Source organism: Panthera pardus, unplaced genomic scaffold, assembly GCF_024362965.1.
Source record: "Panthera pardus isolate Hobbes unplaced genomic scaffold, ASM2436296v1 HiC_scaffold_10, whole genome shotgun sequence".
NCBI lineage: Eukaryota > Metazoa > Chordata > Mammalia > Carnivora > Felidae > Panthera > Panthera pardus.
Window position 1 is genome coordinate 63,766,280 of NW_026526655.1, and position 25,464 is coordinate 63,791,743.

The following is a 25,464-nucleotide window of genomic DNA, read 5'->3' on the forward strand; positions in this document are numbered from 1 at the left end:
CCAGGGTTGTGGGATCAAGCCCTGTGTCTGGCTCTGCACTGAGTGTGGAGCCTCCTTAAGATATTCTCTCTCTCTCTCTCTCTCTCTCTCTCTCTCTCTGTCTCTCTCTCCCCTTCTGCCCTCCCCAGCTCATGCTCGCATGCTCGCTCTCTCTCAAATAATAAATAAATAAAGAAGAAAACAGAGCTGGAGGTGTTGTACAAAACCGCACCACTGCAACAGCCCTCCCTGTAAAGTATCACAAGTCTGACTTCTCTTTAATCATCTCAGCATTGCTAAAGGTAAGGTAGTTTAGCGAGTCTAATCCTTGTCGCTTGAGAAAACCTACCACACAGATTACACATATGCCTCCCAAGAAGACATCCTCATCCTTTACAAACAAAAACACTTCTCCCTAGTTATCCTTACTTTCCTTTCTCTAACCACGCAGGCTCCTCAAGCCCAGGTTCGCTCCCACCCACCCACGCCACCCCCGCCCAATCCATAGGGCTTCCACAACCCCAAAAGCAGAGGGAAAGTATTTTTACCTATATTGTTCAGGAAGCATGAACACAAAAATGGCATATGAGGCAGTGAAAAATTGCTGATGCTTTTACAAGGGTGACCTTATTTGGTACCAGGAAAAATAAAAATGCATATTCAAAATTGTACAGAAAGAGATTTTCGTGTTAACTGAAGGGCCACACTCACGCACCACATAACTGCCATCAGCACAGCCCTGGTAAGTAGACATTGGGCAAATCGTCACTTAAAAATCATTGGAAGTCAGAGGAAGTAGATAAAAGCAACCAGATACTGCCTCTGGAATGGAATGAATAGATAAAGGGGGAAAAGACACTTTAAACTGCCCTAGGATCTCCCTGTGAATTAATGTGGTGTTGACTTAAGTGCAGAAGTTAGGCTATTTCGTTTAAGGATGGCACTGATAATTGCTGATAAAGCCAAGGAAATGCAAAGGAATTAACAACTGATGAGCAATTCTCCATGTTCAGAGCAGGAGGAAAGGCTGTAGAAATAAAGTAACCAGCTCTGTCAATGATTTGACAGTTAACAGAGAGACACGATAATAGAGTGGGGGGCACTTTTCCTTCTCTCTTACTGGGACTATTGGCCACTCCTTGGCATTTGTGACTCCTGTCCCTCCCTTCCTCTCATGAGATGCCAACTCCAAAACACCTACAGGAAAGAAAATGGAAAATCAAGGTATCTCTTATTCTACCAAAGTGGACAGATGTTTCTTTGGCCTTTATCATCTACTCCCCTAATGTCAGAATGAAACTTGGAGCAAGCAAACAACTACAGATAAGACATCAGTCGGTGGAACTGCAGCTCCTTTTTTAAAGGTCAAAAAAAGGGGCGCCTGGGTGGCGCAGTCGGTTAAGCGTCCGACTTCAGCCAGGTCACGATCTCGCGGTCCGTGAGTTTGAGCCCCGCGTCGGGCTCTGGGCTGATGGCTCGGAGCCTGGAGCCTGTTTCCGATTCTGTGTCTCCCTCTCTCTCTGCACCTCCCCCGTTCATGCTCTGTCTCTCTCTGTCCCAAAAATAAATAAAAAACGTTGAAAAAAAAATTTAAAGGTCAAAAAAAAATGTTCACCTTACTATTTTTTTTTTTTTGCCCCATTCTCTATTTTTGAAATTTGTTTCATTTCTTATACACCTTTCTTAACATAGCATAGCCATCAACCTCATGGGCAAATAAACAGCAGATCTGTTCAACAACTATTTATTGAGTATTTGCTTTCAGGGAACGACCTTGAGGCACTCACATTAAGGCTGGGTAGTATGTAGGTAACCATGTGACAAGGACAGCAACTGAGCTCTTCAGCATCCACTAAGGGGTTACAGGGTGTAAATGGGCGGGGGAGGTAGAAACAGGATGGATAGCCCAGAGGGAGCCAAAGAATGGGAAGAGGCAGGGAAAGGAAAGAGCGCTGAATCAGCTTGAACAAAGACTTATGTGATCAGCAGGGGTTAGCCAGATCAGGACGGGGTGATTATCATTTCTGTCTACCACTGGCAAAATGACTTGCTACCAGTGGGGAAAAGCAGATCGCTCCCATTACAGAGTGAAATGTTCTACTTTCTAGTACAGTAAGTTAAAAGCTTTCATCTGTTGAAAAATGTAAAAATAGGATTTCTGGAAACCATATGCTTATATAATTTTAGTAGAAATCAAACACTTTAAAAATATTCTTACATTTTATCATTTCTCTCCCATCTTTCCTGCCATAAAATATCCATATTATGACATAATGTAATATCAGTGAAGAGGTTTGCTTTTCAGGATCTGACTGAACATCGAGATGGGCAATTTTTACTCAAAGAGGACATTTAACAGCTACAAATGTGGGAGAATAATCACATGACCTGAGGCCGAATGCCAGCTCCACTGCTTAAAGTTACTTAACCTCTTTGAGATTGTTTCCTTTCTATTTTAAATAGGTAATAATATAAACCCCAGAGGGCAGGGAGAAAATCAATTAAACACCACAATACAGGATTGGGCACAGAATAGCACATGGCAGCAGGGTGAGGAAGTGTGTGGGTGCTATGGTTGAAATACCCTTCTTTATCATTCCCTGAAAAGTCAGCTGTCTTCTCTTCTCTAAATATCATACAACTGAAATATATTTTAAAATTATTTGCATTATGTACGAAACATAGCATTTTTTAAAAAGGAGTTTTTGTCTCCCCCTACCCCCCAAAAAAGTATTCACTATCTTCACTGAAATGTGTATATCTCTTGAATTTTTTTCCCCTTCCTGTTAAGTTAGTGACTCTAAATGGAAAACAAAGTTATTTCTACCCCTACGGAAAACAGAACAACAAAAAATAGCTAATAGCTATATTTTTTGCCAGGTAATAAGTAGTCATTTTGTTTATAAGTTTATTTTGAGAGAGAGTACATGTGCATAATAAGCAGGGGAGGGTTATAGAAAGAGGCCAGGAGGGAGGGAGAGAGAGGGAGAGAGAGGGAGAGAGGGAGGGAGAGAGAGAGAGAGAGAGCAGAGGAGGGGCAGAGAGAGAGGGAGAGAGAGAATCCCAAGCAGGCTCTGCGCTGCCAGCACAGAGCCCCACGTGGGGCTTGATCCCATGAACCGTCAGACCATGACCTGAGACGAAATCAAGAGTCGAATACTCAACTGACTGAGCCACCTGGGAGTCCCTCCCCTCTTCTCTAAGTAACTTTCAAATATACCCCCCCCCCAAAAAAAAATCTGCCTGTCTCCTCCTTTCTCTTTTTAAAAATTCAATATTACCTCTTCAGTACTGGGTAAGCTTTCATAACAAGCAGGAAATGCTTTACCTATTTGAAACTGACTTTCTGCCAACTTTTTTGGGCATCCCAACACAAAAATCCACAACTGATGTCAAGAGCTAGTTTTCACCAGCTTATGGACCAATGCCATGGATGACAGATAAATCAGGACTGCTTCAGTGGCCAACACAGCTCCCTGCCTCCAATTTTTATTGCTTCTAACTCACTCCTTATACTGCTCCAGCTCTAGTTCAGTTGTCTGTCACTATTCTTTTTACTAAACAGCAGCCAAATTCTTGACTGAGCAATCATGGCCTTCATCCATCTGCCCCATTTGTCTCTCCTCATCATCATGCCTGCTGTCTGCCCTCCTCTCCCGCCCCCAAAAAGAAACATGTACACACACACACACACACACACACACACACACACACGCACGCAAGTTCCAGCCTTACCACGGTCTATTCTTTCCCAACACTCTTCTTCCCTTCACCGCCTTTGCTTTTCATCAGCTGAGGCTTCCTTCATCTTTCACCCTCAACAGCACATCTTTAGTTTGGCCCTCCCTGAGGATCTTGTCAGAGTTCTCCCTACTCCTCTAATCTTAGAGTTCCACCTGTACCACCATTACAGAACTTTTACCATGTGAGCAAGTCATAGCCTCTATTAACTGGCAAACTCTATAAGGATGAGGAATATGGGGCCTTCCAGAGAAAACCTTCCGATTCTGTGCTATCCCAGTTCTGCATAAACATTTATTGCAGGAGCAGATGTGTTACCACCTGCAAATCATCTCCAGGTTCATATGAGAGGCAACACAAAGTGACTCCAACTTTAGATGTGTCAAATGGAATTTCTCCCTGGATATACTAGTGGATGCCTTCTGAGAGATCAAGAGAGCTGAGTAGCTTTTCATAATATGGTAGGCTGAATAATGGCTTCCAAAAATATCCAAGTCCTAACCCCCGAATTTTGTGAAAATGTCATTTTATATGGCAAAAGCAACTTGCAGATGTGTTATGGTAAACATCTTGGATTGGGGAAGTTATCCTGGTTCATCCAGATGGGCCCTAACAATAATCACAAATGGCCCAAATAAAGAGAGACAGAGGGAGATATGACACCAGAAGGGGAGAAACTGACCTGATGACAGATGCAGAGATGGGAGGGATGAGGTCTGAAGATGGAGAGGAAGGAGGGGCCACCAGCCAAGGAACACAGGCAGCTGACAGGGAGCTGAAAAGGCAAGGAAACAAATTCTCCCCTACAACCTCTTGAAGGAACTGGCTCTGTAGGAACCTTGACTTTAGCCCAGAGAAAATGACGTCAGATTTCTGACCTCCAGAAGTGTAAAAGAATAAATCTGTGTTGTTTTCAGCCACTGTTTGTGGTAATTTGTTACAGCAGCCATGGAACACTAACATACATGTTCAGTGAGTATTTAGCCTTTCTGGGCACCACACTGTCACACAGTTCTCCAAGTGAGGTTCCTGGACCAGCATCACCATCATCACAATAGGTATGTGGTGGAAATGCAGGCCTCATCGAAACCTACTGAATCAGAGTTCTGGGGGAACACTCAGCTATCCATGATTTAACAAGCTCTCTCGGTGATTCTGAGGTATGTTCAAGTCTGAGTACCACTGATGGAACATTTTCTCTTTGAACTTGGTAATTAACAGAATGTCATGCATTTTAGAAGGCGGAAATAATCTACTAGAACATCACTTCCTTGAAACAAGTGCTATGACAACACAATGTGAAAAATGGCAAGGACATCCTAAACATCCTGCAGTACAAATAACAAAAAAAGTCTTAAAATAACATGAGAAGCTACTACCAGTTCCTAAAGTCAATTTTATCTGTGCTTCAAGGTTTGAACCAGCAACAATCAGGTGTGACTGTTCACTGCATTCACCGGAGTTAACTGCCTATAAAATACTTTTCCTAGCAGGCAAAATAGATTTAAAAATTAATGGAACCACAAATCAGTACTCTTTGTAACAATGCCAATTCCTCTATTTTTCAGAGAGAGTCCATTTTGTACTTCTATCAATTTCTTGGCCTATAATTGCCACATTCAGCACATGAAGATAAAACCTTCGATGTTATATTCAGTGATTGCTTTTTAAATTCAAGTACATGTCAGGAGAAACTTAGAAAAGAAAAAGAGTAGCATTTCCAACATGGTATCTAAAAATGATCATTAGGCAAAATTTTTGCATAATATTACACAATACCTATCTTCTAGAAAGGCAGATTTCATACCACAAACATCTATTTATTAAATGAATTGAGAAATAAATGTCACATCTTAACAAGAGATGATCATAATAATCAACCAGTGTCAAAATCTAAACTCTATTTTTAATTTCTACCTCTCATCTAAAGGGCTAGGTAAGTTACATAAGTAATGTGTAGAACTGTGTTTTACTTTGTGGCATTATTTGGTAATCTGAATTTTGCCAGTATCTGCTGACCACATTCCATGCTCATCAACACTTCTTGCACTACACAGAAATCAACTAGGAGTCCATTCTCCGGAGTTAAAGGACTGGTTAACAAGGAGAAGTAAGTGGGAAACCATTTCCCTGCCTAGGATCTTGTAAATTAGGTCAACAGGACCCAAATCAAATAGTATCCACAGCATTTACTAATTTTGTTTCTACATGGCCCTGTTTTCATAATTCACATGAAATGCAGATAATTAGTAAAGCACCACTTTATAGCTTCAACCCCTAGTTCAAGGGAAAAAAAACAGATTAGGTTGTGAGAAGCCATAATTAGGAACAAAGTGAAAAAAAGAGCTACTTCTTAATTTATGCTTCACATGCCAATGATGCCTGCACACACACTCACACACACACACACACACACACACACACACACACAGCACTATAGTCTAGTTATTACCTCCACCCTTCATATTGGATAACCTGTGCCAAATATAATTTTTCTGCTTATGCTGAACACCATGTACCTTATTATGAAATTCTGTGTTATGATATTTTATCATTTACTTTCAACCTTCTAATCAAGGATCTGCTATGGACAGAAGCTCATAACCACAAAGGGAGAAGATGATAACTCACAACAGGGCTATTGCCTAAGAGAACAAACCATGTTTACTTATGCTGTGGTTACTGAATGCCCCCTACTATCCAAGTCTCTATAGAGATAATTCTTAGAATATTACAGTTAATGGCCTTGAGCAATAGGGGCCTTGACTTTAGAGGTTAATATTTCATTTAATTTTACTGCCAACCCTATGTACAATACTAATGGGAAAGAGGGTAACCACAAATGATAAAAATTCTCAGCTAATCTCTATACTTGATTTTAGTCATTAATTTTTAAGGTCTTTCCCCAAAAAACTTTTAAACAAAATTATTACAGAATAGCCAAGTAGCATATTTTTAATTTCATTACTCAAGTTTTTTGGGCACTATCTAACTGTACTGTCAGCAGGATATCAAACACTATGGGGAAATACGCCCATGATATGAAGCCCTGTCTTCAGCTGCTTATAGAATTGGATGGAAATAAATTTGAGATATAAGCACATAGATAAGACACTTACTACTTAAGTATGGAATAATATTGTATGATAATAATAATGACAATTCCTACTGATCAAACACCTTCCATGGCTCAGGAATCAAGCTAGCTGCTTTACTACACACAATACAAAAATACTACAAAATAGGATGCACTAAAGTAGAGATTTAAAGGGCCCTAAGTTATAGGTTTTCCATCATGAGGGGGATCTGTGAAAAATCAGCGCTGAAGAATCATCTTTGGGTAAAGATGAGGAAGGTCATTCTAAGTAAACCCAGGAATAACAATGTACCTGGCCTGCTTATGACAAGAATATTTGGAGCAGTGGAAAAGGATAGAGGCTGGGGGACAGTTTTTCCCTATATTTGTCTTTGTCAGAAGTGCTGATGATCACAGGAAAAGCCAGGGACCTTGTTCAGTGAAGTTTCTGTGGCAAGCTAGGGCAGAAGCCTCAAGAATAAATCAAGGGGGCAAAAATACACAATGGAGACAGAGTAGTCTCTTCAATAAATTGTGCTGGAAAAACTGGATATCCACATGGAAAAAATGAAATTGGACCCTTCACAAAAATCAACTCAAAGTGGATTAAAGCTTTAAAAATAAAATCTAAAACTATAAAACCCCTAAAATAAAATCTAAGGGAAAAGCTTCTTGATACTGCCCTTGGCAACGATTTCTTGGTTAGGACACTAAAAGCACAGGCAACAAAAGCAAAAATAGACTAATGGGACTACATCAAACTAAAAAACTTCTGCAGAGCAAAGGAAATAATCAGCAAAGTGAAAAGGCAACCTACAGAATGGGAGAAAATATTTGTAAATCACACACACCTGATAAAGGGTTACTATCCAAAATACATAAGGAACTCCTGAAACTCAATAGCAAACAAACAAACAAACAGATTTAAAAATGGGCAAAGACCTGAATAGACATTTCCCCCAAGAAAAGGTAAATTGAAAGATGCTCAACATCACTAATCATCAAAAAAATGCAAATCAAAACCACAATGAGGTATCACCTCGCATCTGTTTGGATGGTATTACCAAAAAAAAAAAAAAAAAAAAAAAAAAAAAGCAAAAGATAAGTGTTGGCAATGATGTGGAGGAAAGGGAACCCTTGTGCATTGCTACTGGGAATGTAAGTTGGTGCACCCACTATGGATAAAAGCTTAGAGACTTTTCAAAAAACTATATGACCCGGCAACTCTACCTCTGGAAACCAAAAGAAATGAAATCAGGATCTCAAAGAGATATCTGCATATCCATGCCCCACTGCAGTTATTATTCACAATGGCAAAGAAAACAGAAAATAGGAAACAACTTCAATATCTATCTACAGATGACTGGATAAAGAAAATGTGGTTTATAAATACAATGGAATACTATTCAGCATTAAAAAATAAGGAAATCCTGCCATTTGCTACAATGTAGATGAACTTAAAGACATTGTGATAAGTGAAATAAGCCAGACACAGAAGAACAAATTCTATGGGATCTCATTTATATGGGATATGTAGAAGTAGAGAGTAGAATTATGGTTACTAGGAGCTTGGGGGAGGAGGAATTGGAGAGGTATATCTAGTTTTAACTTAAGTAAAATACATAGTCTTAAAGATCTATTGTATAGCACATGGTGCATATAGTTAACAATCCTGTATTGCACACTTAAAATTTTAAGAAGATAGATTTTATGTTAAATGTTCTTATCAAAAAAGAGGGAGAGAGGAAACTTCTAGAGATGATAGAGGAGTTTAAGCATTGTATATGGTGATGCTTTCATGGGTACACAGTTATCTTCAAACTTATCAAACTGTATATATTAAATATGTCCAAATTTTTGCATGTCAATCACACTTCAATGAAAAATAATTACATAAAAATAAATGAATAAGAATAAATTAGTTAAATGTCTAGATGGAAAGGACACTCTGATAAATATGACACCTACCTGGAATTGGAAAGTGAGGATGTTGGGGCAGAGAAGAGTAAAGCAGGATTTTAGGGAAGGACCAGTGGTTTGAGCAATCATGTTGCTTGTGGTAGGTTACAATAGGAATAGTAATGTCAATATCTGGTGATTAGGCTCTGCTGGCAGGGATTGAGGATGTAATTTCACAGCAATTCACAGATGGATGAGGCTGGGAGAGCAGAGGTAACTGAAATGACTCTCCACCATTATCCTTAGTTCCCAACCCCCATCCATTCACCACTTTGGGTATGTGGAAGAAGGGCAGAGAACAAAGAGAAGACATAGAGAAGAATCAGAGCCACAGGTTAATAAGATGAGAGATGGCAGATTGGGGTCAGGGAGGAAGAAGGATGCCCCCTCCAAACAAACACCAGATATCTTTACAATGAGGACATGCAGGGGAACTAAGCCATCTTTTCTCTAATGCAAGTCAAATTTTCAAACACATTTCCAGTTTCATTTTCTGATTTCCCCTCTGTAATCCCAAATAAACCCTGTATTTTTCCAGGTTTCCTATTCTGTATTCTCCATCTAAGAATGCTTTCACTAACCCCCCATATCAATGCGAAGCCATCTATTAGGGTTCAAACTAAATACTACCTCTCCAAATTTTCTTCAATTTCCTCAATTAGATCCCCTTTCCCTGCTCAGAAGGAATCCTATACTTCTGTCATTTACCACCAAGTATAAGTATATACAGAGGAATCTTAACTCCTCTGACATATTACAAGATTCTTGAAGGCAGGAACCATGGGTTCCCTCTCCTATCTGCTACTATGTCTTGGTCTAGTAGATGCTTAATAAATGTTAGTTAGCTACACTGAATTAAATTCCTATGCTACGGATGATCTTAGGGAAGAGAAGAACAATACTCATTAGTTCAGGGACTCAGACCGTCTTGCTAACTTCTTTTTCAATGATGCTTAGAATAATCCCAGTGAAAGGGTAGGTGCTCAATAGATACTGAATAAAAGAATGAACAAATGAACAGAGAGCAGTATTTTCCAGGGGTAATAGACAGAAGCTCTTGAAAGAGCCATGAATGGAATGCCCTTTAAATAAGAGCTTTTGATCCTCAACTGCCTTGTGCCCACATTTCCACTCAGCAACATATAGCAACTGCTTATATGCAAGCTATAGGATTATCAGAAACCACTGAGTTTTTTTTTAATTGAGTATGACTTACATATCATAAAGTGCAAAAGTCTAAGTACACAGAAATTCAATATATGTTTACATATGTGCACACCTATGTTACCATCACCTGACCAAGATCTAGAAGAGTTCCAGCACTCCAGCAGGCTCCCTTGCCCAGGCCCTCACCCCTGTAAAACTACCTCTATCACTATAGATTAATTTAGCCTGAAAAAAGTTATTTTATCCTTTCCATTCATGAATTCCTCGAGGACAAAATGGCCTTCTTCTATGTGCTTTGAATAGTCATTCCAAGGTAAATGACACCACCACACTTTTGGTCAAAAAATCCTAAACAATAACAGCAGTAGCCTTTAGCAAGCAGGCCTATTATCATGTGCGTTAATAAAGGAGAAGCGCACCAAACGAAAACAAAACACTAAACCATTTGTCCCACCTTACAGAAAACTGTAGTTGACCCAGTATTCAGATGCTCTCTGAACCAGTTTTATGGAGCCACACGCAGAGCTGTAATCAGAGCATGAGCTAGTCAGATAGGGAGGCCCGCTGCTCTGCTCCACATCAGATACTTGTCCTCAGTACCCCCGCCCCCACCATCACATCACACAGACAAGACTGGGTCTTTCCTGAAGAGACAGAACACCAGTTTTACAAGCAGAAGTAGACCATCTCATTATTTCTTCCCAAAAGCTATCATTTTTAAGCAATGAACATCTGGTTTGTTTCATTATTGTTGATGAGGAAAATGCTTTTTATGATGACCATTGTTTGTGAAAGCTATTAGCTCTCAGATTTTATTAAGACAAACCTTAGTGAGAATAATGCTTTTTTTGTTGAATTCAGTAATGGATTTTTTTTTTAACGTCAGATACGATTCAGCTAATGCAGAGTGAATGTGCAGGTACAGATTTTGATACATGGATCAATATTTCATATCAAATTACCTGAACTCTTCTGAGAGTGACTAGTTTTCTATTCCCCATGGAAACAGGAGAGGAATACTAATGCAATCCAGTTTTCAGGCACTGCCCTAAGCCAGAGGAAGCCTGTAGTGCTAGCTTTGTTACAGCATATAAATGAGGACCAATGTTTTTCACAGTCAAGCTCAGCCCTAAACTTTTGAGAAGTGTAAACCTATGCCTTTAGGGCACTGTCTAATAATGAACATTTTACTCATGTAAATGAGTGTTATTTTAGTAGCCTCTAAAACAGAAGTTCGCTTTTTCTTTATTTTTAGACCTTCTACAAGGTTGACATTTTATTAAGTGACCTGAAAAAACTAAGATTCACGGTTTGATCAAACCACAAATCAAATCCACAAACCCTTGTGTAAATAATTACATAAAAGCAAGTATCACTCAGTGATACTTGCCACTTGTACTTCAGAATCGGCACAAACATTTTGTCCTCCTACAACAAAAGTCCATTTCAGCTTTGTGAACTCCTCCAAGTCCTGAAATCCTACCTCACCGCCTGCAGGATGCCGTTGGTGTGAGATGTCATTCCTTCAAGACAAAGCCCGAACACAAAGCAAAGACAACCTGGGTAAAGGCTTCTCCGTGCTCTTTAGAGAAAATTATACACACCCCAAATTAAACTCCTGCATCTCATTAAATAAAAAAAACCTATAAGCTGTAACCCCCGTGCTGATGAAATGGCTTTATTATCTGAACGTTTTAATTTTTCCTAGTGAACAATTTCACCTACTGCACATTCCCTAAATTAGAGCATATTGAGTTGTTCCAACCAGCTTCTTACTGTGAATAGTGTATTTATGGTTTGCTAGTCACAATGTAGAAAGTAAATATGTATCACAGAAGGGGAGAAAAAATTGTATTGCATAATTACATTGGTTTGTGTAAAAAGGGGCATCTGTACCAGTCTGAAAATTAGCAGACAATTTATGTTGAGATTCAAAAATACTAAGAATGAAGCAAACCACAGATTTTCAGCTTTGCAAGCAGATAAATAAAGCAAGAATGGTGCTTAATGTGGGCCTTTTGTATACAATCACTAAACTTAATTCTGTCGTCATAACGGTCACTAAGCTTAACTCTGTAGACTAGAAAAATATAGTCATAGGACAGACCTTTGCTTTTTCTTAAGTGGTCAGTCCTTATCAGTCCAGGAGATCCACAGAGTCCCTAGTGAAGCCTGGATACAAGTAGGCCACAATGTCAATAACATCTGCATTTAAATTCCAGCCCTCCCACTGACTAGCTCTGTAACCTTGGGCAAATTACTGATCCCTACTTAGCCTTGGTTTCTTTATGAGGATGAGAAGGTACACAGTACAATGCAAGAGAAGCAAACTCTGAGTGATCAATACAATGCCTGGCCCATACTGAGTACTTAATGCAGTAAAGCTATCATGACTTTGGTTGCTATGTGATTATTTTCAGTGATTCCAATTTTTATCCTGGCTGTGTACTAAGCCAAGAGTTTTTCCAAGTCACTGGAACCTACACCAAAACAGGTGGGACTTTCATTATGGGAGTTTTCTTAAAGTGCTAAATGGAAGTGGGGATTCTACTATGGAAACAGAGCCTGAATCTCATCAGAATCCCACCGGAGACTAAAAGAGCTTCTTCAAAAGTCAATATTATGTCATTCTGGGACATCGGGATCAAGATGATCATGGAAAATAAGCCTGTGGGAGAAAATTAAGGGACTGGGGCAGCGAGAACCAGGCAAACACGGACGGTGGGGTTTTGTTTGTTTTTTTAATGAAATTTCTGTATCTCTTTGCCATTTAAGTAGAATTCCACTTTTTAAAAAAATTTTCTCCTTTTTAAAAGTTACAACTACAAGCTCTTTCAAACCCAAGTATACCTAAGTTACGTGCAGTCATTTCCATTCAAATGCCCACATCTCTGGGTTCATATTTTTAACAGAAAAGAAAGTAGTTAATTTATCTGCAGTTCTGCCTTTCTAAAAGGAATCTTCATTTTGGGGGCACCTGGGTGGCTCAGCCGGTTGAGCATCTGACTTCGGCTCAGGTCATGATCTCAGGGTTTGTGGGTTCGAGCCCTGCATCGGGCTCTGCGCTGACAGCTCAGAGACTGGAGCCTACTTCGGATTCTGTGTCTCCCTCTCTCTCTACCCCTCCCATGCTCGTTCTCTCTCTCTCTCTTTCAAAGGTGAATAAACATCAAAACAAATAAAAATTAAAAAAAAGGAACCTTCATTTTTACCTATTACCTTTCATTTATCTTATATAAATGTTAATTTTTTCATGTACAGTTCTACTAAACATTTTATTAGGACTATAAATAATATGGTTACTTTACAGTTATTACTTATTTATTTATTTTGAGGGGGGAGGGGCAGAGAGAGAAGGAGAGAGAAAATCCCAAGCAGGCTCCGCACTGTCAGCACGGAGTCCAACACGGGGCTCAAACTCACAACCGTGAGATCATGACCTGAGCTGAAACCAGGACTCAGATGCTTAACCAGCCACCCCAGGAGCCCCATTTATTTTTAAATGGTTCCATGATATTTTATCATTTTGATAACAATAATTTAAGCAATCCTATTAATATTAGACATTAAGATTGCTTTAAGTTCTGTTTGGATTTGCTGTAATTTGCATTGCATATAGTGTGCATATGTACATTCACACATATTTTTTAAGCTGTAATAAATAACCACAGACATATATTTTTTGCTCCTGTGTAATTCCTTGCTCAAGATTAATTCACAGGAGTTGAACTGCCAAGTGACGGTATGTGAACATACTTACAGTTATTATTCCACGTCACCACTCTGCTTTCTAAGTAGGTTGTACCAGCTTGCCAGAATTACTGGCTATTTCAAATTCTTCTCTGAATTTTGGTGTACAAGTTTTTTAAACGTTCTGTTAGTCCATGTTACTGATTTTAGAGATATAGCAATTAAATCCCAGAGAGAGTAAGTAACTTCTTAAGGCTGCAAAACTGATTAATGGCAGAATTCAATCTCAAACCCAGGTCTTCTGACTACTTCTTCAGGGCCCTTCGTGTACCACATTATCCTCAGGTTTTCACCAGCTTCAGAACATCCTCCTCAGACAGAATGCCAGACCCAAGTCAACAGAGAAGGGCAAATGCCGGGTACAAGGGAAATCAGAAAATATTCAAGAGGGTACATGCAGGTAAAAGGGAAAAAGGAAGAACAAAAAGAAACGTGGAAGGACAATGTCCCAAGGCCATTCCAGATATTTCCATTCCAGAAAATGCATTTACCCATTTGTAAGCATCAAAGCATAGCCACAACAGGGATCTTAACCTGGCTAGGAGGGGGCCACAACTTTGTAAGTTTCATGTCAAGGGATTACAAGAGAGCTAAGCACTCACAGCCCCCAACAGAGCCCACCTCTCTCAACCAGTAATAATTAGTGTTCTCACTTACATTTTTAAAATACTTTATAGCTTCCACAGCACTCCTACACAAAAGCTGAGGAAGTTAGGGCAACCATCATTCTCTCATTTTACAGATGAGAAAAATGAGGTTTCCGAGAGCAAAGGTGCCATTAAGCAATGATTGGCAGGTTCAAACTACCAACTCCATCTTGACTTCTCACCTAATGTTCTCTCACAGTGATGTAACTTTTACTTCTTAATGAGGTGAATTTGCTAATTAAACATACTTGAGTTGCTAGATTTTTGAAACTTGTTTTCTAAGTCTCGATATTGTTGTTTTAACTGATTTAGAAATTCTAAAGACAGCAAGGCTGGCTTCTATTCTTGCCACAGGCAAGTCAATTCATCCTTTTGAAATTATTTCTTCGTTCTGAAATGAGAAATTTGAGATGGTTGATCTTTAAGGTCTATTCTCAATGCTCATATTCTATGTCATCTGCAATTCTTACAAAATTACTTGATGGGGTCATTAGGTAAAAGTTAAAACTTACGTAAAACTCTAAATGTCAAATCTCCTTCAACAAGGAACATAACTCCAAGCAATTTCAAAATTTTTTAAATGACACAAAAAATTTTAAATGGACACATATTCTACTGGGCCAGACAAATATTTTCACTGTCAATACAGGCAAAATGATGACAATTTTGCTCTTTCAATTTCAGAAGGATTCCAAGCTAACCAATAAGCAAAAGAGTATACCTTGAAGCATGATACCACCCTGAACACCTAGTGGCCTTGCTGAACTTTGAAAAGTACATCAAATGGGGCCAACCAAATGAAGTTGGTTAAGGGCCCAACTTCAGCTCAGCTCATGATTTCATGGTTTGTGAGTTTGAGCCCTGTGTTGGGCTCTGTGCTGTCAGCTCAGAGCCTGGAGCCTGCTTTGGATTCTCTCTCTGTCTCTCTCTCTCTCTGCCCCTCCCCTGCTAACGCTCTGTCTCTCTGCCTCTCTCTCTCTCCCTCACTCCCTCTCTCTCTCAAAAATAAATAAAACATTAAAAGAAATTTTACAAAAAGAAAAAAAAAGTACACCAAATAAATAATGGAACTATGAATAATGAAAAATAATGAAACAAATGAATAATGAACTATGCCTTCATTCTGAGCAGATTGAGACAGTCTAAGGGAATTGGCAAAGTGCTTATTTGGCCAAGATACTACTTTTCAGTGATGCCTTTTCACCCCCTAGTTAGTCATGAAGCCAACAGAGTACATGGCAACTTGCATAATGTTTAAATGTAATAAAATAAATGACAGCAAGTCATCAGAGTACATCATAGATTGCAGCACCACGGGAAGGCTGGGCTAGTTATTCAGATACTATCTCTCAGCTTCAGAGCTGGGACTCTGCAAACTTCAATTCAGCTGGCTCTCAGGAGCTGGTGCCTTGTGGAGTCGAGCCTCTCAGAAGCACTAGAAGGAGGCGGGAAGACTGCAACAGAAGATGGGATGTGCTCTTTTGTATTTTGCTTCCTGTTCTTGCCATCACTTCTCCACCACTACCCCCACACCCCCAGCAACACATCTTCACACTAGCAGTGGAAGTTCATCCTGGCGGCAACAGCAGCTTGCTGTCTGCAGTCTTTCCTCATTCCCAGAACCAGCCTCACTGTGGTCCCTCAGAGACTCCAGCTGGTCAACGTTCCCCTCTTGGAGGTCTTGTCAAGGTCCATGGCTCTTCCTTCAAGCTTCTACTCCACCCTCTTCTATGAACCCCTGGTCTTCAGAGAGGTAGCTTCTTCCTACCATTACTATCTTCACGATACCTCTGTGCACTGCTCATCAAAGTATGTACAGAGAGTGCCAGTCCTTGAAATGTTTGTTACTCTTTCACCGGAATGTAAATTAACTACATCACTAAGCACACTGTCTACTTCAGCTGACTTTTTCTTCATAGATAGACTTTCTCAAAGAAGAAGCAGGGAGTTGATTTACATTCAGGTCAAGTTTCTTATCTCATTGCAGACTGGTAGCAAACAGCCAGCAGATCAATTACTTGGAGTAACACAAGTTAACACCAGTCTTAGCGGTTCCCCCAGTTAGTGATTCTTTATATTATAGCCCTTCCTAAAATAACTCCTGTGGTTTCTGTCTCATAATGGGACCCTCACTGACACAGAAGTTAGGTATTGGTATATTTGAGTAACTTCTATTTTAATTATATACATGTATATGTACAAAATGGATATAAAATGTACCATATGATTAAAACTTGGATATATATTAGCCTAACATGTAGATTATAAGAAAAACTATTTACCTAAATCCCAGTTGCATACATCTCTACACTGGCCTTTCTGTAACACTATTATTGTTAAAAGATAATGAAAGAAACTCAAAGAAAAATATTCAAAGCACTCCACCCAATACAAACTTCCATCTACAAAGGAGAAGAAAAGGTAACAGTGAGAGATAGCTTACTCTATTTCTTTAAGGCTTGAATGTGGTTTCTTTCAGGACTTAGGAAAATGTGTTAATTTGTATGAATGAGCACATTGTGTGGTAGAATTTCAGAGCACCTGAACTAATTCTGAGTTTTCTTTTAAAAAGTACTTGTCTCTGGGGCACCTGGGTGGCTCAGCCGGTTAAGTGTCCAACTCTTGTTTTCTGTTCAGGTCATAATCTCACGGTAGTGGGATGGAGCTCCACGTTGGGCTCTGCACTGGGCATGGAGCCTGCTTAGAACTCTCTCTCCCCCTCTCCCTCTGCCCCTATTCCATGCTCATGTTCTCACTTTCTCTCCCACTCTCAAAAAAATAAATAAATAAAAATAAAAATAAGTAAAAAATTTAAAAAGTACTTGTCTCTGCCAATCATATTTATGGGTAAAGCACTTGTGTCCGGTAATTACAGGAGCAGAGTATTGAGACAGGCTTATCTTTCAACTATTTAAATATTTCCTACTAACTTAGCTATAACTTTACCTAATAGTTCACTAACCTGTCTGTAATGCCTTCCAGAGACTGCTTCATGATCAGAGTTAGTGCTATCTATAAAGGGGGTTCTAAGCTGGGAAAGCAGAAAACATATAACATATGCATACCTGAGCATTATCACATCACTATAAAACATGAGGCTCATTCTTTTATTTGTCAACTACAGAAAACATTTTGTTGATTTCATAGAAATGAACACACACACAGTTTATGGGGTGTCTAGAAATTTTAAAATACAGGCCAATGATTTCACTATTTATTACAGAACTATTGACATGTGATTGAATACTTTATTGCCCAAACTGGGTCATTTTGAGTACAAGGGGGAGGTAACTGCCTAGGACCCTAAGATAGCTTGTATGGTCACCCAACTCATGCAAGAAGTCATCCTGTATATTGCTCCAAAGATACATTTACGTATCAACTGCAAGAATTATGACACAATGTCATAGATGATACTGATAATGAGAATATCATTCCAAGTTTGCTTAAAACCCTAGGGTACCACACTACCACTGTGTGCTTAATCAGAGGCTTTATTTCTGTTAAATCCTCAAATATCTGGAGATGTAATTATTTGGCAGGTGTGATATGATGGCTTTTGTTGAAGGAACTAAAACTCATCATTTTAATTTCTAATTCTTGACTTTCTTTGAAGAAAAGCTTCTTGCTAGTTGGAGTAAGAACATGGCTTTCCAGTTTTCTGACTTTTAAAGTAGGGTATAATTTGAAACTACAGTCTTATTTGTCTAGAGCATCAGGATAAGGCCCCTGTGGTAGAACTAGGAGGTTTTTATCTCAGGCAAAGAAGTCAGGGCACACAAGGCCCAGGGGCATATGAGCCCAGGGTGCCAGCACTTACCAACTTGCTTCAGGTTCATTTGACCCAAAGGTAGAAGAAAACTGGATAGTGCCAAGCTGTTCAGCATTTTTCTAACAGCCCAAGTAAGAATCAACATTTTTTTAAAAAAAATTTTAATGTTTATTTATTTTTGAGAGAGAGAAAGAGAGACAGAGTGTGAGTAGGGGAGAGGCAGAGAGAGAGGGAGACACAGAATGTGAAGCAGGCTCCAGGCTCTGAGCTGTCAGCACAGAGCCTGATGCGGGGCTCAAACTCATGGACTGCAAGATCATGACCTGAGCTGAAGTCAGATGCTTAACCGACTGAGCCACCCAGGCATCCCAAGAATCAAGATTTTTAATGCATAGAGTAAGAAGCAGCTATGGCTTCTCACCTCCTAAAATTGGTCCACTGCCCTGCTATTTTGTTTAAAACACTCAGAGTGTTGTGAAAATTTGAATTATCTTGTTTTGGTTATTTCTGATGCTGACAATATAGATTTTTCCTCTTGTGTTAGATGACCAAATACACTGTCTATTCCAAAAAAGTTACTAGAAAATATATTTTAAATATCCATTAAGGTAAGTATTTAAAGTTCTATAAATAGAAACAACGACTGCATGAGGTCAAGTTTGCTAACTTAACCAAAGAAGGAAGTCATCTGGAAATCATGCTGTAAGATAGGACATGCAAGTTAGTGGGGAAAGTACTAGATTAAGAGACAGCCATGCATGTTTCATTTCAGGTTCAACTTTTAATAAATTAACTGTGTGACCTCTGAAATGTTCCCTACCCTCTCAGGATTTCTGCTTCCCCAGCTGTGAAGTAAGAGGGTTGGAAAAGATGGCTTATGAAGTCCTCCACAGCGGGTTCGGACACATGGATTCCATATACACATTTCTATCACACATTAGAACTATTAAAGTACAGACTCAACCAAAACCAAGAGCTTCTTAGAGGAAGAAACCCCAAATGCAAATATTTTACAAGAAGAGCAACACCTAGTTCTCTTCTCATTTTTTATCACTAGAGGCAGGCTGATGGGGAACTGGGGTAGTTCAAGGAAAAGCAACTTCTAAGCAAACATTCCATTGACAAGCTCTCTTACTGCCTTCTCCACAGCCAGGGAGGGCTGGGGGATACAAGCTATTCTTGTTCCCTTCAGTCTGTTTGGGGACTGAGAGAAGCAGAGCTAAGTGTCAAAGTGTTTCCTGTTCTGATGACAGATGGCCAGGCTTGCTGTAGATAGGCTAAAAGAGATCATATCCCCACAGATGTAGGGAAAAGGGCACAGAAGTACTCCCAGCTCTCACCATCTTTCCCTGTTTACCGTCAAAGTCCTTCGCCCCCAGAACCCAACATGAATTCCAAACCTTGACCTCAGTTAGCAACTTGACATTCCCATGAAACACAACTTTCCCTTGTCAACTGAAATTCCATCCATAGCTGTTTCCTCTTCCAAGGTAGTGAGTTGAGGAGCCCTAAATCATTCTTTCCATTTTCTCTCTACACAAGTAAATTTGAAAACCAGAACAGCAGAGTTCCAAAATAGCCATTTCCACCTCGTTTCTGTACCCCAGTTGGGAATTGGTTCATACTCAAACAGGCTACAGACTGTGGCTCATCCTTCTAAATGTATTCAAATGGTCTCTTGGCCACTAAGTGAAAAGTAGTATAGCCTCATTAAGTGAAACGTAAGTATAGTTACTAAAGGAAAAGACAACAAGTAAAAAGAATAATCCCTCTAGGAAAATATGATATTGTGAAACAACTAACGATTTATAATATAATTTGCCACAGGCAGACACTAACTGATAACTCAGACTTTGAAACTAAAAACACATTTGCAAATTTTCACATCAATATTTACATGAAAATTTACTAGTAAGACATGACACTTGGCACAAGGCCCACTTTGGAAAAAATTCTCTACTAAGTAAAGATACCATTGATGTTGCCTTAAAGCGTAATACTATATATTTTTTAAAAATAATTTCCAACTTTCTGCAACACCAGCGTTGTTAACACATGCATGACCAAGAGAAGCTAAATCTTCATGAGACTTGAATTTAATCAGCCTAACATGTTAGTAGTGCCATTCAGGATTGAAATAGCCAGGAAAAAGGCTATGGCAGCCTGGAAGAATTATTTCCATAGATAAAGATGCCTCAGTTTATGCAGGAATCGCAAAAGAGCAGCAGGGGAAACACAATCTACAAAAGGAACTCAATTTTCCACCAGCAGCTGGTGTTGCCTTGTTAATAGCGATGCAAGACACTAAAACATAATTTCTGTTGGTGAAGATTATAGTGATAACTCACATTTTAACAACTGATTTTTTTTCAAGCTGTGTGACATGGAAACTCTTAACTTCTTTCAAAGCATCAAATGGATTTTATAAGGCTCCTAGTGCCCATAAGTAATAAGTAACCAACTACAGTGGTCAGAGGACTTGCAACATCTTTCACTGGCAAAATAAATTATTTTCAAAGATACTTTTGGTATCTATCTAAAAAATATTTACTACAGAAATAAGTCAAAGAAAAATGCACAAATTCTTAGGAAACCTGTTATGATTGTTTAAAATATCATTACTGTCACACATAAAAAAATGAGATATAGGCTTACAGTTACATAAGAATTATATAAAGTAACTTGGTAGATCCTACCTTTTTCAGGAACCGGACTCCATAGATAAATACATAAAGGTGAAATGAAAATCTCCACCTGTAGAAGTTTAAAAAAACATTCTATGACATTCAGTTTATATATTTCACAGCACAGTATTGATGCATGTGAATGAAAAAAGTCCCTTAAATTTGCGCCCCCCTACACACACCCACCACTCCAACCAGGGATTAAGCTTAATGGGTAACTTCAGTGTTAGCTGAACACATATACTCAGGTGCATGGCTTATTGCAAAATCTTAAATATTAATAATTCATAAAAAAATTTTCTTCCACTCAGTTACTGTCTTTACCCATTTGTTCATCTTTTCTTTCTCAACTTATGAATTTCCTCTTGTTAATCACTCATGAAGGGATATACTTCAACAATATAAAAGTACATCAGATTGTTATGAATTCCTTGCCTAATTCAGATATTAAGTAAATAACTGGACTTAACTGGAGTTCATACTTTTTTTAAAAATAAAAACCTTAGTATTTTTTAATCAGGTAAGATTTTTTTCATCTTTTAACAAATACTTATGGATACCTTTGTGGTCTCACTAAAGGAAGCCATTTGGAATCTAAATCATCCGATATACAACTGTTAATGGCAACATTATACCACTCCAAACTGTACATGTAGCTGTTAATCAGACTTTCACTTTTTTTAGTGAGCAAAAAAAATGTTTTTGGTTCTCTTTCAATTTTAAATGATTCAATGTTTTTCTTAAAATGTAAGACTTCATGTAGGCAGCGATAATGTTTATGGGGGGAAAAAGCTGAAGAAGCCCTATTTTTTATGCTATACAAAAATGAACCACACTTAGGTGTAAGACCTAAATTTGAAAGGTAAAACTATAAAGCTAAGAGAGGAAATTGATGAAAGATATCTTTGCAATTTGGGGATAGACAAAAACTTCTAAATAAGATCTTCAAAACCTCTCCTGAGGAAGAAAAGTAATGCATTTGCTAACAAAATTACAGATTCTGTGATGTGCTCTTCAAAGATAATAAACAGACAAATAGATTAGGAGGTGTTTTTTAAAATGGCAAAACTTATTGGACAAAATTATTGGGACAATGGAAAGCACCAAATATGAATCTTAAACATTAGTGTTATATAAATGTTAAATTTATTGAGTGGGGGAATTCTATTATGGTCTACATAGGAGAATGTCCTTGTTTTGTGATTTACACTGAAATGCTTAATGGTGAGTAACTGAAATTTTAAAAATATATACATAAAATTTTCTCAAAATATAAAGACTTTATACAAATTATATATTATATGTATATATGGTTACTACAAAAAAAAACCAAAAAACCTCTTACCCTAGTACCCTGATTCCCAATTTTATTTCTTGTATTTTTTGAGTGTGAATAGCTATGCCTTTAAAAGCTGGCTAAATTTCACTAAAGAGCATTCCTGAGGTCATGTTGTTAGTAGTACCGTGGATTTCAAGTTATAAATGAACACAAATGACAAGATGAGAAAGGGACTAGTCAACTTCAATATGCCAGCAGGCAGAAGATTGCTTTACGTGTTTGCAAGCTATGTAAACTTTTCAAATAAGATAACAAACAGCAGGGGAGAGGGAGAGGTGACTTTAGGCGATGATTCAAATTTTAGACAAAATATTCTGGAAAAAACAACAGCTTCTTCAGGTAAGAGGAAAAGAATAATGGTAGGGGGCCTCCGAGAGCTGAGTTGAGACTCAACAGCAGACACAAGTGTCCCCCAGAGTTTCACTCCCAGACTGATTGGTCAAACATTCTGGAATTCAAATCAGAGGTAACATTTAGAGAAGAGCTTTGAACTTTAGGGTTGAAAATCTTCAACTCATAATTCATAAAACCTGACTTCAGGAAGGAACAACAAAAACTGATGGTAGCAGTGTAAGAATTCAACGAAAACCTCCAAACAATATAGAAAACTGGTGAGTTGCAAGCCTCATACAAAAAAGCCTTCTTGTAAGTAAAGGTGGTTCATTTGATGCAGCATCAAAGTCAAGGACTTCATTTTAACCACTTCTCCATTATTGGTTTTTGGTGGTTGTGGATGAAGTGTCTGTATGTTTCTTTCTGTCTGGATGTATAAATTCTAGATCAGAAGTGAAGACCAGGAATGGCTTCAAGGCCGTGTAACTTGTGCAGTCACCATCGGGTCCCATGATTGGTTTAATGTTCTGCTGTCAGTATCTTGAAATTCTCAATAATTGTTGAACAAGGGAGCCCATGTTTTGTTTTGCACTGGACACTGGAAATTATGTAGCTGCTTCTGGTTAAGACACACCAAATCTCCTAACTTTGGGCAAATCTATTATTGAGGGGGTTTATATTATACTGTTTTGGTATTATGGCCCAAGGAGTTGGTGGCATAAGTAATCTCCACTTTTCTCTAGTCCCTTCCACTCCCAATATATTAAACCAACCTACTTCATGCATATGCAGGTCACTTTTCTGGCCCTGAAGGCAACTGAATTTGCAACTCCCAGGTTAAATGATTTATAACAGCTGTTTCAGCTCTAAAACTCTTCTGTGAGCAGGCAGTGATCAGGCAATTTTTATGTGTAATAAAAACTTTATGGAAGTCATTGGAATTCTTATAATCACTTATTGTACCTACATTTTATTTCCTCACTGAAATGACCCAGTTTTCATAACACACAGGTTCTAATACAGGACATCGATGCCTCTATCATTTGAATAACAACTTGTGATGAATATTTACAAGGCAGAGTTTATTCCCACAAAATATCTGCAGGAAGCAAAATTTTCAAGCATTCTGCCACACGCATAACTTTCTTATTTGTGTAGTTTCATATAAGTTACAGTTTTAAATGGTGCCTAGCTACCGTCTCCTGATATCTAGCCCCCTCCAACCTCCCACTAAAATACCTGTAAAACGAGAGGTAAAATAAAGGTGCAATGCAGCCACAAAAAAGAAAGATATAACCTTCAACCTATTGCAAGAATCAGAGAGTTTTGCAGCAAAAAACAATAAAATTAGATTTTAGAAACATAATTCAAAGCAGAGCGAAACAAGTTAGGAGTCTTGAAGGAAGTAGGAAAATCTGTGTGTAGCTCCCTTTCTCCATTTTCTACCATTTCGGATACAAATGCCACCATCTGTATCAGTCAGAAACTGTACCAGTCAGAAAATGACTACTCTTGGTCATGAATGAGGCTTTTTGAGGCAGGAGGAGAGTCTGTCCCACTCCCATCAGTGAGTGACTGACTGCTATTTCAAAAGGTAAGTGGGGGAAAAAAGGAAATACTTAGCACCCTGTGGTTTCAGATGCAGAAAAGCAGATTTAGAGACAAGATGATCTATAGTGGTATTGTATTCTGGGGGCTAGAGTAACTAATCCATACAGAGAGTACAGAGAACAAGGCATTGGCAATTGATGCTTTATGTGAGACTCTTCTGTCCCACTGTAATGAGCCAGGGCCTGTAAACATCAGTGGCTACAAGGTCTGAGATCTACAAGAGGTCATTTACTAGCAAACAAGAGGACAGAGGGTGGAGCCCAGGGAAATCTATGCACCCTCTCTGTGAGTGGGTCTAGATAGGTTGCCAAATTCAGGAATGAAAGTAAGAGCTAAATGTCAACATGGGTCTACCAAGAAGTAGTGCATAAATACGGACAGAAAAATGGGCACCTGGGTGGCTCAGTCAGTTAAGCGTCTGACTTCGGCTCAGGTCATGATCTCATGATTCGTGAGTTCGAGCCCTGTGTCGGGCTCTGTGCTGACATCTCAGAGCCTGGAGCCTGCTTCAGATTCTGTCTCTGTCTCTCTGGCACCTCCCCTACTTGGCTCTCTGTCTCTCTCTCAAATATAAAACTAAAAAAAATTTTTTTTAAATATGGAAAGAAAAGAACATACTAAAGATTCAAAGAAGACCTGTCTCCTAAAAATGACTCCCTGGAGGAACCAGATGTAATTTTTAGAAAAGTATTTGGCATTGTTAATATGATATAAGAAGATATATCCCTTAAAGACAAAAGTAGAAAGCCATAAATCAATAAAGGACTACTGGGTAAGATAAAAGGAGATTCTAAGTGAAATAAAGAAGCACTAGAGAGATTCTAAAAATACAGTGACAGAATATTATCCACATGGGGGGAGAGAAAAAAATGTAGATGTGTACTATGTAAAATTGAATCATTGATGTAGAAGACAAACACCCCCATATGGCCAGAGAAAAGAACCAGTAGATGAAAGAAGACTCGAGATCTGAAGGACCAGAAAAATCAAGTCTAATTATAGTTGTTTCTGAGAAAACACAACTGAAGAACTGAAGTAGAATAATCAGACAGTAAAAAAAACAGAATCTGAACTGGAAAAAAAAAAAAGAGGACTAAATTGTGTTCCACATGATATCAATTCAAAGCCACATTCTGACAAAAGTTTTGAATCCTAGGGTTAAAACAAAAACAAAACAAAACAAAAACAAAAAACTTCAGTACCAGGCATAAAAGCAAAAACAAGTCAACACAAAAATCAAATGAAAGTAAATCACCATCAAAGAAGCAAGGTCCAGTTGGTCTTAAATTTCCCTTTTGTGTTTCTTTTTTCTACACATTTTTTAATGTTTGTTTATTTTTGAGAGAGAGCGAGCATGGGGGAAGGGCAGATAGAAAGAGGTTGACAGAGGATCCCAAGCGAGCTCT

At 38.6% G+C, this 25,464-nt stretch overlaps 1 protein-coding gene across 2 annotated transcripts in view; it reads right to left on the minus strand.

Annotated features, from left to right (window-relative positions):
• The window catches only part of CERS6 (ceramide synthase 6), a 325,203-nt gene that overhangs the window by 121,087 nt on the left and 178,652 nt on the right, over nucleotides 1-25,464 (minus strand). For both annotated transcript variants that reach the window (XM_019458546.2, XM_019458536.2), the window contains exon 4: nucleotides 20,788-20,845. In XM_019458546.2, coding sequence (XP_019314091.1) covers nucleotides 20,788-20,845 — 58 coding nt within the window. The remainder of the gene's footprint in view (nucleotides 1-20,787; nucleotides 20,846-25,464) is intronic.